Source organism: Rutidosis leptorrhynchoides, chromosome 1 (genome assembly GCF_046630445.1).
Source record: "Rutidosis leptorrhynchoides isolate AG116_Rl617_1_P2 chromosome 1, CSIRO_AGI_Rlap_v1, whole genome shotgun sequence".
In the NCBI taxonomy this organism is placed as follows: Eukaryota; Viridiplantae; Streptophyta; class Magnoliopsida; order Asterales; family Asteraceae; genus Rutidosis; species Rutidosis leptorrhynchoides.
In genome coordinates, this window is record NC_092333.1 from 167,263,249 (window position 1) to 167,275,427 (window position 12,179).

Genomic DNA, 12,179 nt, shown 5'->3' on the forward strand with positions numbered 1-12,179 from the left:
CGTATACACGCATAAAAGGCATAATGATCGTATAAAATTACCATCAGAAGCACTGAGAACAACAGTTTTACGAGACTGTCCGTCCAGCGTTCTCCGCTGTACAGGCTGCTCCGTCATGCGTAAGCCCTAAAGGCCGCCTAGCGCGTAAGCCCTGGCCGGAGAATGCCACTTTTAGCATAAATTTCGGATCACAAGCAACAGAACGTATCATCATCTGACACGTGTCCCCGAACAATCCGGTGGATCTGACACTATAAATAGACCCCTTGGGTCGTCATTTTACACAGTTCAGATATTCTGACAAACTTGAGAGCTGAGACTTCATCTCTATCTCTCTAGCACTTTCTCTCACTAGAAGTCATCCGGCTAGCACTTCTACGCTCTACGGACGACAGATTGATTAAGCCACCCCACAAGTTTCTACACTTGTGAACCGGGTCTGCAGGGATTATTTCTCAAGGGCAAACATCAATCGGCAACACTCACCCACCTAAAGCTAGATCACTTCTAGTATCGTGTTGACACACTAAGCCTTACCTCAGAAGGAAATAGGTGTTAACAGTAACCTACATGCGATGGGTGCATAAACATACAGTTGGGAACATATGTACTGTTTGCGCCACATTCGTAGCAACTTAATGACCAAATTTAAAGTTGCAGCGCTCAAACAGTTGTGTTGGACAGCCGGTTCGACATCGAATCAAATACTCTACAAGAATTCCCTCAAAGCAATCAAACGCGCAAGTCGAGAGGCTTGGGATTATTTGCATGAAGCGGATGTAGGAATATAATGTGGACTGTGTATAGGGACAAAGACATGAGTCGTTGGGGTAACACAACGATAAATATTGTTGATTCCCTCAACAATGTATTTAGTCATGCCCGTATGGACGATCAAAGCGTGTACTGAATATACAATTAAATATATGAGAAGTGATCCTCACACACTCCTTTCTATCTATCCACTGGAGCGATTCTAGTATGGGTACGGTCATACTACTAGTTTGAAAAAAAAAATCAAAGTAACCTCCAACATATAGAACAACATTAAATTTAAATATGTGACTCTCTGTATTCTCAGAATTTACGCTCAAAGGGGTCCTGAAATTTTTTCTCAAACTAATTATATTTAAATGGAACGGTGATTATAAACCTTCCAAAGACTAGATTCGCCACCATTGTCCACACCAATTATTTCCTCCGTCTCAAAATAACTGTATACCTTACTATTTTGGTTTGTTCCAAAAATATTGTCCCTTACTTTAAATAATTATAAAAAAAAAAAACCAATTCATTTTCAATTAAACACTTTTTATAATTGAAAATGTAAACATTTGATATAGAAACAAATATACTAATTACTCTTTGTAATACAAAAAGTTAATCCAGACAATAATTCAATTAAATTAATCACTAGACCCTTCAACAAAACTTGCATATTTTGCCCCAATAAAGCCTTCAGCAAAGACTTACATATTTTAAGTCAATAAACCCCAACTGGAGCTTAATTTTGGTGGTGATTGACTGGTTGAGTGATTAAATTTCCAAGAATATGATGAGAACTTTCAAAGTGTACCCAATGTATTATTATTGCATTATTCGTCAACGTTCTGAAAGTCAACGTCAACGGCACTCCGCACCAGTTATTACGATTATTGCAAATCAATTAACAATATCCACATATATATAACACTTATCTTATTGCATTATTGGTGTTACCTGTTGAAAGTCCAAGTCACCCAAGTGGCTACAAATTTATTTTGGTGACTCATACAACTTTAAAGGTTGCATTTCATATGGTTCGTACCAATATCGGAGTGGAAATTACATTTACTTACATATGCAACCACTTTTTTTAAAATGCAATAGTTGGCATCGAATACTCTCATTTACCACGCACACACACGCTTTCGGGCGGAAACCCGAACCATATTACAGGGATCGGAACCTTAAACGATCCCGAGGGGCAGACGGGTCAGACCTGGATCCTGAATATGGTTGGTAAAACCTCTCATGGGACAACCCGGCTTATCGGAATAAATTCCACGGGTATACAACCACTTTTTTTTTTAACTCTCATATTTTTCTCTTGCATTCTTTTTCTTTCAAATATTTAACCATCTATAATACAGCATAATATATATCTTTAGTTTTTCTCAAATTCATTTCATCATTGTCTTTGCAAGGAACCTAATTATGAGTGAAATCACGTATGGATGGTATCGAGATCTTTTGGATGAACTAGCAAAAACCTTTTCAGTAGATTTGTGGTTTTCATTTAGTGCTTTCAGCACAACAATATACCATGCAGAAGAGCAAAACAAGTACAGCAAACCAATGCCATGGATAGGGATGTATATCGCATTAGCTTCTCTGTTTTGCATACTTGCAATGGTGGCTGATTTATTACATGGTTTAAAAATTAAAAAACTATGGTTCCCGTGTAAATATTTCACACTTAATGCTGCTTCTCTCACAGTGATAGCTGTTGCAATGAAGTTACCTACGGATCTAACTACTGTAATGCCGCGTATTGTAGACCAAACGGTTAAGCTTGGAAGCTTATCTTTTATGTGCACCATGATGGCTAACTTGTTGCCTTCTCTAGCAACCATGGACAACAATGAACTTGTTACAAACATCATAGCTTTAGGTATTCTAGTTATCACTGTGGTTGTCAATGTTTGCATTGAGATAACAACAGGAGCTTTATCCACCCCTGAATCTGAGATCTTCTTGGGTATCATTTTTAAAAATAATACTTTTATTAAAATAGCGGCAATCACTTATGTGGTTATGTTACTCATGTTGCTGATTATACACACATCTTCAACTTTAACGATTGTGAAGTTCAAACAACTACTAGAATCAAAATACCAAACAGGTCATGAAAAAGCTCTCGGGGACGTAAAGACACAAGAATCAATATTAACTTTTGAGAAGATAAAGCAGCATGTTACAAAGTATTGGATTATGGCAGGAACTGGTAGCCCTCAATTCGTTACAGGTTGCTCTGCCACAAATTCTGCTTCTGGGGTAATATGTGCTTCAAGCACCTTCTTACACATTCTTATTATGATTCCAACTATTACAAATATAAATTACTATGAGTCAGATTATAAGTGGTCAACATATGTAATATTTGTTACACAATCTATCGGAGTCCTACTTGGTACAATTTCACCAGTTTCGAGATGTTTTGCAAACTTGAGCTTTGAGCTTTCCATTAAATGGATATGGAGTCATATTAAGGTCTTTAATGTAGAGAACTACTGGACTGAGAAGTTGTGTGATTGGAAACAGAGTAGCATACCGTTCTTTGCTAGAAACCGCAAAATCAAGATTATCATTAAGAAATTAAAAATACTTATTCTGAAGTTTTGTGTAATATTTCAGAAGACCGTTGTTGTGACATGCAAAACGATAGCGTTGATACCAACTTTATTTGTGATTTGTGTCTTGTATTGTAAACGTTGTAAGAAGTGCTTAAAGGAAATGTTTAGTGATTCAGATATGGTATTAGGTGATGCGGCTAGTCAACAAGGTACAAACTCAGATCTTAGCCATTTTGTTTTAAAGTATCAAGACGATATGGAGCTTACTATGACAACATTCAAGAAGATTTTGAACTCCATGGAGGTCATAATCAAGAAGGCGGAAAAGCAACAACCGTATAACCTTATGAAGCTACTAGAGAGATCTAATGGTTTTCAAGGAGTTGAAAGTTTTGATAACCATGATGTTATAGGTTTACTTATAGAAGAACCCCATAATAGTTGGAGCTTACCCGTAGTAACCTTGACATGCATCGCTATTTCTCTTCCTAACATCCCAAAGAACAGAGTTAATAGCTTGTTGCAAGGTGTAAGTGAAGGTCTTGTATATGTTAGGCTTGTGGAAAAAGTACTCAACGGTATGGATGAATACGTATGCATTCAAAAAGCGGCTGAAATGTTGTGGATAGAAGTTGAAGATTCACATAAGTGGTTAGGAAACAACCTGCAAAACCTTCCTCGTCAAGTGAATATGGTTGGACAAATATTGCAATGGTTCAAAGATACAGCAAAAAATGTGGTAGATGAGGTAAAAAGTATGGATATTGAAAGCGCAAAAGCTAATTCCAGGCAAAAGTCTATTTGCGCCAACTCTATGTACCGGATAACTGAAAAAATGTTGCTTTCATACCACACCAACATTGACCAGGTTCGTGAAGAGGAACTATTTGAGAAATTATCATCGTTGGTCTCTGACATATTGGCCGCTTGTTTGACCAACTTACCTCAAGTCATAATAACTAAATGCCATGAAAGTGCAATTGAGAAGAGGGAGGCGAGTGTCACTGATGTAGTCAAACTCCTTGGTACGACTGAAAAGATAATCATCGGCCTTCAAGAACGTGAACTTCCAAACTTGAATCTGGACGAATTTCCGTTTATTGACAAGTGGCGTGCTAAATTAATGCATACCTCTCCTTAATAACCAAACCGGTTCAACCAATGAGGTATGTTCTTGAAGTTTTTCATTGCCTATTATTTTCTTTTTGGGTAAAGCTATCTCATTTGTTATTCAAACTCTTCTGTTAATTGTATTTGATACTTGTTAAAATTCTTAAACTTGAACTGCAGAATCAAGCTATTTAATAATCGAAGACAACGAAGTTTTTGAAAGATTTAGAATGAGAGCATTAATAGAGTATGTTAAGTTTGGGTTTCTTCTAGTTAATTTGTAAACTTAGATGGTCGATCTTGTGGCGTAGTCCTTGTTTCTCATCGTATTTACTCTCATGTGGTGGATTATTTTTAATGATAAGACAATATATCGTTTGTTTCAATGCATTTACCGGTATATCTGTATATATTTTCTTTTTCTTTTTTTTACAGCGATTGGGATCACCCGAGGGGGACTAAACCACCTGTTGCGATCATCTCCCGTTTCGACTATGCCGATGCAGCGATAATAACCCCGCCCCCATCACTGCCCGGGAGGAAACCTTGAAACCGATCCAAGGGCACGGCCAAGTAAAACCCCCTCCCCTTTACCCCCCAAACGATATGGGAAATATGTCATGGGTGAATACTTCATGGCAGGGACTGGACCACATCACAACTTCATAGTATATTTGTATATATACTTCCTGATATTATGTGTCCCTAATGAATGTACGTTGTTCTAATTTTGAAATACTCACCCAAGTTCTGAAATATTTGTTTAGTTACATTAGTTACATACCCTTTGATTTCATTTTACTGAAAATTTGTCACTTCATTCGGAATTGGAATTTTCGGATGAATGGTTTTATGGTTGATAAAAAACATTCGTATGTTTAGTGGTGAGATTGCCTCAAACTAGTTTATAGAAAATTAAAATTCGTATGTTATAGTATGTTTAAGCAAACGAAGTGATCAGAAGAAGAATTGAGCAAGGTTATTCAGAAGTATATTCAGTTCAAATTGTTGACTTTGAAAGTCAAACAATGGGATGATGTGATGATGGTGTCGAATTAATGGAATCTGAAGTGGGCAAACATGCGCTTTAGTCATTATGGAAAATTGTTCAAAATACACTTTTTTAATGTCTTCAAACAAAATATACTTTTTAAAAAAAATTGTCTTTTTACACCATTCAGTAGACGGGAATTTTGTCTACCACCTTTATCTGTCGTCTACTATCATTTTTACAAAGTAGTAGACAGTTTCAATAAGATAGTAGACAGTGAGAACAAAGCAGTAGACAGCCAATTACAAGGTAGCTGACCGTCTACTGCCTTGTTGTTATTGTCTACTACCTTGTTGTAGGTGTCGACTGATATGTATTATTGGTGTCGACACCTACAACAAGGTAGTAGACAATAACAACAAGGCAGTAGACAGTCAGCTACCTTGTAAATTGGCTGTCTACTGCTTTGTTCTCACTGTCTACTACCTTGTTGTTACTGTCTACTACTTTGTAAAAATGGTAGTAGACGACAGATAAAGGTGGTAGACAAAATTTTCGTCTACTGAATGGTGTAAAAAGACAAAATTTTTTTAAAAAAGTGTATTTTGTTTGAAGGCATTAAAAAAAGTGACCGTCTACTGCCTTGTTGTTATTGTCTACTACCTTGTTGTAGGTGTCGACTGATATGTATTATTGGTGTCGACACCTACAACAAGGTAGTAGACAATAACAACAAGGCAGTAGACGGTCAGCTACCTTGTAAATTGGCTGTCTACTGCTTTGTTCTCACTGTCTACTACCTTGTTGTTACTGTCTACTACTTTGTAAAAATGGTAGTAGACGACAGAAGCCAATCATTCCAATTAAGCGTTATTTTCTTCGACCTTCTCGAAATCCATTCAAACGTATTAACTTGGATGTCGTTAAGCAACATGGGACCACTACTTTTATTATTTTTGAATAATGTAAGGTTCTGATTTTTTCAAATTGTGTAACCACACACCCACTCGATTGCTTGCCAAATTTGCAATTTCGACGAAGGTTGTGAGTTAATCTGAATGCCTTCGAACATATCCTCAAACTTTGTGTATTCGTTTCTCCCGGATTTCCACCATCTTATAACTCAAGACCAGATCTCTTTTGCGAGGGGGCAATGAAAAAAAATGTGTTCGACCGTTTCAACCTCATTTTTACAAACCGGACATAAGACCGAGTCTAGGTCGATTCCCCTTTTATCTAGTTCCACTCGAACCGGTAGTCTATGACGCTTCACTCTCCAAATGAATATGCGAATTTTGGAAGGAAGAAACGGATTCAGCAGTGTTCCATTCGAGTTAGCATAAGACCCGAGTAGTTTAGCATCCAAAAGCGAAGTTAGTGCTTTTGTAGTAAACAACCCGTTGCTTTGTAGCTTCCAATTCCAAGTATTTGAATCCGAACCTGCATACCTAAAACCGTTAATACATACGAGCAACTCATTCAATTCTCCCAAAGTGCGTCCGCTGGGAATTCTGGACCACGACCAAGAAGCTTGCCAAGATTGACTCGTTTTCAATAAACGATCATTGAGTAGCGCATCCTTATTGTCCTCCAGACGAAACAATCTTCCAAATTTAATGTACAACGGTTGATCACCAATCCATAAGTCTTTCCAAAAAAGAACGTCATCACCATTGCCAATGCTCCTAGTAAACGAGTCAGAGAAAGGAATGCCAAGTGAAATGATTTGATTCCCTACTTCACATATAGATCTCCAAGTTGATTGTTTTGCTTTCGGGATGTTTAAACCTAAATGACCCAAACCCCCTTCCCGGCCGTATAGACTTTTTATTACTTTTGTCCAAAGCGCGTCTTTTTCTATTCGAAAACGCCACCACCACTTGCCTAACAAAGTCAAGTTTTTTGCTTTTAAAGTACCTATGTTTAACCCCCCGCCCGCATAAAGTGAAAGAATGTTTTCCCATTTTACCCATGAAATTTTGGATTTTTCATCCGACCCGCCCCAAAAAAACTTACGACGAATACCCTCGAGCAAGTTGATGACGCTTGATGGAGCACGGAATAGGGAGAAGGCGTACAATGGTAAACTACTCAAGACCGATTTGATTAGGGTTAAACGACCACCGAAAGACATAACCTTTGTTTTCCAATCCGCCAATCTAGATCGAAATTTATCAATAATTGGATCCCATTCTTTTACACTTTTCATCTTTTGACCAATTGGGAGACCAAGATAGGTAAATGGAAACTCCCCTACACGACATCCGTACGAACCAGCCATTTCGGCAATAGAAGAATCATGCACCCCGATACAGTAAATACAACTTTTCGAGAAATTAACTTTAAGGCCCAAATAAATTTCAAAACATTTCAAAAGTTTGAAAAGGTTACTTACGTTTCTTTTGCTCCACTCTCCAAAAAAAAAAATTGTATCATCGGCATATTGCAAATGAGATATAACTACTTTATCCACTCCCAATTCTAGGCCCTTGAATAGTTTCGAAGAGATAGCATGCTTGACCATTTGGTTTAGACCTTCGGCAACTATTATGAAGAGGTAAGGTGATAATGGATCACCTTGTCTAATGCCTCTTTGCAAAGTAAATTCTTTCGTTGGTGAACCATTAACCAAAACCGAGATTGAAGCCGATTGAAGGCATGCGTTAATCCAACTTATCCATCTCGAGCTAAAACCCATTTTTTCCATGATCTTAAAAAGAAAATTCCACTTAATGCTATCAAAAGCTTTTTGAAAATCGGCTTTAAAGAGCAAATCTTTTTGTTTTTTGAATTTAAGATCCGAAATTAATTCGTTTGTCACAAGGATTCCATCAAGAATGTAACGCCCTTGTATGAAGGCGCTTTGTTCAACCCCAACGATTTTGGTAATGATCTTTTGAAGACGACATTCAAGAATTTTTGTGATGATTTTGTAATAGCTTCCTATCAAGCTAATTGGTCGGTAATCTCCAAGTCCGATTGGATCGATTTTTTTTGGCAACAAAGTAAGGAAAGACGCGTTACAACCTCTTGAAATTTCACCATGAGCCCAAAACCAATCTATAGCTTTTTTTTTAAGTCATCTTTTATTAACCAGAAGAATTTTTTGTAAAAGCCAAGATTGAACCCGTCGGGTCCAGGGGCTTTTTCATCCCCACAATCTCTAATAGTGTTCCAAATATCTGATTCAGAAATGGGTGCTTCAAGCATGTCGGCGTCAACAAACAACATCGAAGGGAATGGAAACTGATCGAGACAAGAAAGATCAGGGACCGTTTGACATTTATTTTCAAAAATGGATTTGAAATAATTGTGGATTTCACTTTTGATTGCTTCCGGTTTTGCTTCCCAGATTCCATTAATGTGGAGACCTCTAATATTCGAAGAGTTGTTTCGTCTCCGTATCGTGGAATGGAAAAAAGCGGTGTTTTCATCTCCTTCTTCGCACCATTTTATTCTTGATTTTTGTTGAATCATTTTGGTTTTTTCTTTTTCTTTTTGCAACTAAATTGCTCTCGCGTTAATCCATGAAGTTCGATCATCATCATTTAATGAACCGGAATCAGCCTTTTCTTCCATCTCTTTGGTTATATTTTGCCAATTTTCAATTTCCTCATCAAGCGTTCCATATTGGTATTTGCTCCATGTTCGAAGAGCATTCTTTACATTTTTCAAATGATCTCAAAAAATGCAATCCGGACGTGATCCTGAGACCTGCTCGTTCCAAGCATCAACAATGATCTTTTCGACATCTTTGTTTTCGAGCCAGATATTAAACAATTTAAACAGTTTAGGCCCAAAATCAATGTTCGAATCTCGAAGAATCAACGGACAATGGTCAGAAGTACGTCTATCCAAGGCGATGACAGAGGTATGACCCCACATTTGAACAAAACTTTCATTTACCAAAAAACGATCAAGCTTACTCAATTCACGACCGTCATCACTAATTCTCGTAAATCTTTTCCCGAGTAGGGGGATTTCAATAAGTTGGTTACGATCAATAAAATCATTGAACACACAAGCTCGCCTACTGATGAATCTCGAATTTTGACATTCTGAACTAAAATGAACCTCATTAAAATCACCCCCTATAATCCAATCGACATTTGAGGCGTTTAACAAAACATCCAGGCTATCGAAGAAAATGCTTTTATCATTATCATTATGGGGTCCGTACACATTTACTATGATCGATTCATTATCTTTACCCTTCAATTTACCTTTAATAGCTATGAAGTGCCTCTTTTCGACTGCAGCAGTAACAACGAAGATCGATGGGTCCCGAATTATTAACAATCCACCCGACTTACCAATTTTTGGTTTCTGTACGTAACTAACATTTGATGAACCCCAAATGAGTTCAACCCACCTATCATCAACTGTATTACATTTAGATTCTTGAACGAAAACTATGTCCGGATTTTTAGTTCGGCACATTTTACAAAACCAATTTACCTTACTTTCTGACTCAACATCTTTACCAAATCCGCGGATATTGAGAGTTAGAATCTTCATTTAAAAACATGAGGAAACGAGAAGAAATGACCGCGAATTATTGGGATTTATTATCCCAACGTAATCCAAGTTTGCTCCCATAAATTTCGAGACCAATACTATCGGAGCTTTTAGAAGTGGTAAGAAATTTACGTGAGGTGGACGGAAGGTTGGATTTTGATGTGGTTTTGGTAGGCTTGGAGGTTGATTTTTGTCTAGATAGATTTTTGAATTGGAGAAAATGGGATGTGGTTTTAAGGGTGGTTGGAGTGCTACTACGATTCTTGTATTTTGTTGACTTATCTTTGTGAGAAGTTTTAGAACATGGGGTATTTGAAGATGATAATGATGTATTTGTTGTGACAATGTTGGGTTTACGAGGAGGTGGGAATTGTAAGGTAGGAGAGAGTGTCGATCTTTTGGCTTTGGTGTTGATTGATTTGGAGAAAAGAACGGAGTTATGTTTAGAGTGACGTGTTTTAAAATGAGGAGGATTGGTGCTTGTAAGTTTATCCAGGTTTAAGGTTCTTACTGGACTGAAGGAAATCGGAACGGAAGATGGATTTTGTTCTTGACAGTGATCAGAATTGGATGATATTGGAGTGGTTTCTCTGGGTTCGGTATCAGAAAGGATTGCAGAAGGAATGTGAGTTGGGCTAGAGTGTTGTGGACTACGATGAGTGTTTGAACATGGAGCATCTTCATTTTGTTTACTGGGTTGAGCTATATGTGGGCCATGATTGGGTGAGTCTTGAATGTTTAAGTTACGCTGGGTTTGAATTAAAATTGGGTCGGATGGACTGGATTTGTTTGTGCAGATTTTATGTGTGGTGGGTTCGTGGGCTGATGGGTCAGGTTGAGTGTTTTTTTCATTTGGGTTGGGAACATTCGGTGGATTTGTATGGGCCGAGATATGATTCTGACCAGAGACATCAAAATGATTACCTTGGGGTGATTGAGGTGGACTTTTCAGATTCGAAGCGTTTTGAGGATCATTTTTTGATGAATCTGTGTTACTTTTTTGATTATCATTAATGCACTCCTCGAAATTGTCACCTGTGTTCAGACATTTGGATGATTGATCTTCCACTCTTTCTTTTTTCTCTGGTGATACAGTTTCCGAGACCCATTCATCATCTAAATTAATCTCATTGTCATCTTCTCTCTCTGAACACCATACACTTGAATTCTCATCGTCATCCAATTCGAGCTCGAAAACATTTCTACTATTTTCTGAGATTGTAGAAAAGAAAATGGTGGATTTAGTTTTTAACTTAATGGTTTCCTCAATTGGCTTAGTACCATGAACTTTGATAAGGACTCTTCCGGCTATTAGATTTTGATCTTTACTTTCAATAGAGCAGTTTTCATAATCAAAAACAGGACCCCACCATTGAGCGATTTTTTTGAACGTGTTAACTTTCCAACATGAAACCGGGACCCCGTAAATATTGACCCAAGTTAATCTAGTTGATCGTAAGCGATTATCATCCCACCTTCTGATATTAAGAATCCATCTGCGGATGTTATGGTCATCATCAGCTAGAATATTTTCGATTGTCTCATGAGAATCAAACATTATCATAACTTCTAGACCACCTAGGTATTTGATTGAATAATTGTTAAGTCCTTCTTCATCACAAAGATAATGTAATTGTTCAAGAATATCGATTTTTTCCACGTTTCCTAATAAGGTTCGATTGAATGACACTGCCGGTTCTTCTTCATCTTCAACGTTTATTGTTCTTTGACGATTGGGATTTGGTTCATGTTCATTATGATTAGTTTCAGGTTCATGTTTTGCATGTTGATTAGGGTTTTCAGAATTGTTTGAATTGGCTGCAAGTTGAGAAAAGTTGTTTGAATGTTGATGGTTGGTTGAGGTATTGGCATTGATGTTGGTATGGATGTTATTTGTTGCTTTAGGTTGCCATGCTTTCGAAGGAGTACGGATCTGATGGATGTTGGAGATATGATTTTTAGGAGGGTTAGCACTATGGAAGGTATGATGGGTAGACTTATGGTTTTGGGAACGATGACGAGTTTGATTGAATGGGTTGGAGTGGGGTGGAGGATGAGGGATATTGTTATTGTCTGTTGTAGATTAGGGTTGGAAAACCTATCGTTTCTTGCTTTTTCAGAACGAGCCTTATAAACCCTAAGATAATATTCGCCTGCTTTAATCTGACATAACTTAATAGCAAACGACTCTGGATCTGAGATACCTTCGTAACGAACGAAACCAA

At 37.5% G+C, this 12,179-nt stretch overlaps 2 protein-coding genes across 2 annotated transcripts; one reads left to right on the plus strand and one right to left on the minus strand.

The window, feature by feature from the left end:
- Nucleotides 1–1,747: 1,747 nt before the first annotated feature.
- Nucleotides 1,748–4,831, plus strand: LOC139866843 (uncharacterized). Its single transcript, XM_071855138.1, has 2 exons — nt 1,748–4,501; nt 4,626–4,831. The coding sequence occupies exon 1, from the start codon at nt 2,197–2,199 to the stop codon at nt 4,474–4,476; it is 2,280 nt and encodes a 759-aa protein (XP_071711239.1). The 5' UTR covers nt 1,748–2,196; the 3' UTR covers nt 4,477–4,501; nt 4,626–4,831.
- Nucleotides 4,832–8,940: 4,109 nt separating this feature from the next.
- LOC139891287 (uncharacterized) lies at nt 8,941–9,876 on the minus strand. The gene is made up of 2 exons (XM_071874243.1): nt 9,151–9,876; nt 8,941–9,096 (listed from the first exon to the last, which is right to left on the minus strand). The coding sequence occupies exons 1-2, from the start codon at nt 9,874–9,876 to the stop codon at nt 8,941–8,943; spliced, it is 882 nt and encodes a 293-aa protein (XP_071730344.1).
- Nucleotides 9,877–12,179: the final 2,303 nt, after the last annotated feature.

Bases quoted from the DNA above. Each gene is read 5' to 3' on its own strand.
- LOC139866843 (XM_071855138.1), top strand. From the start codon at position 2,197: ATGAGTGAAATCACGTATGGATGGTATCGAGATCTTTTGGATGAACTA.
- LOC139891287 (XM_071874243.1), bottom strand. From the start codon at position 9,876: ATGTGCCGAACTAAAAATCCGGACATAGTTTTCGTTCAAGAATCTAAA. The intron at 9,097-9,150 runs GTCTCAGGATCA...AAAAATGTAAAG, and splicing joins TTGATGCTTGGAACGAGCAG to AATGCTCTTCGAACATGGAG.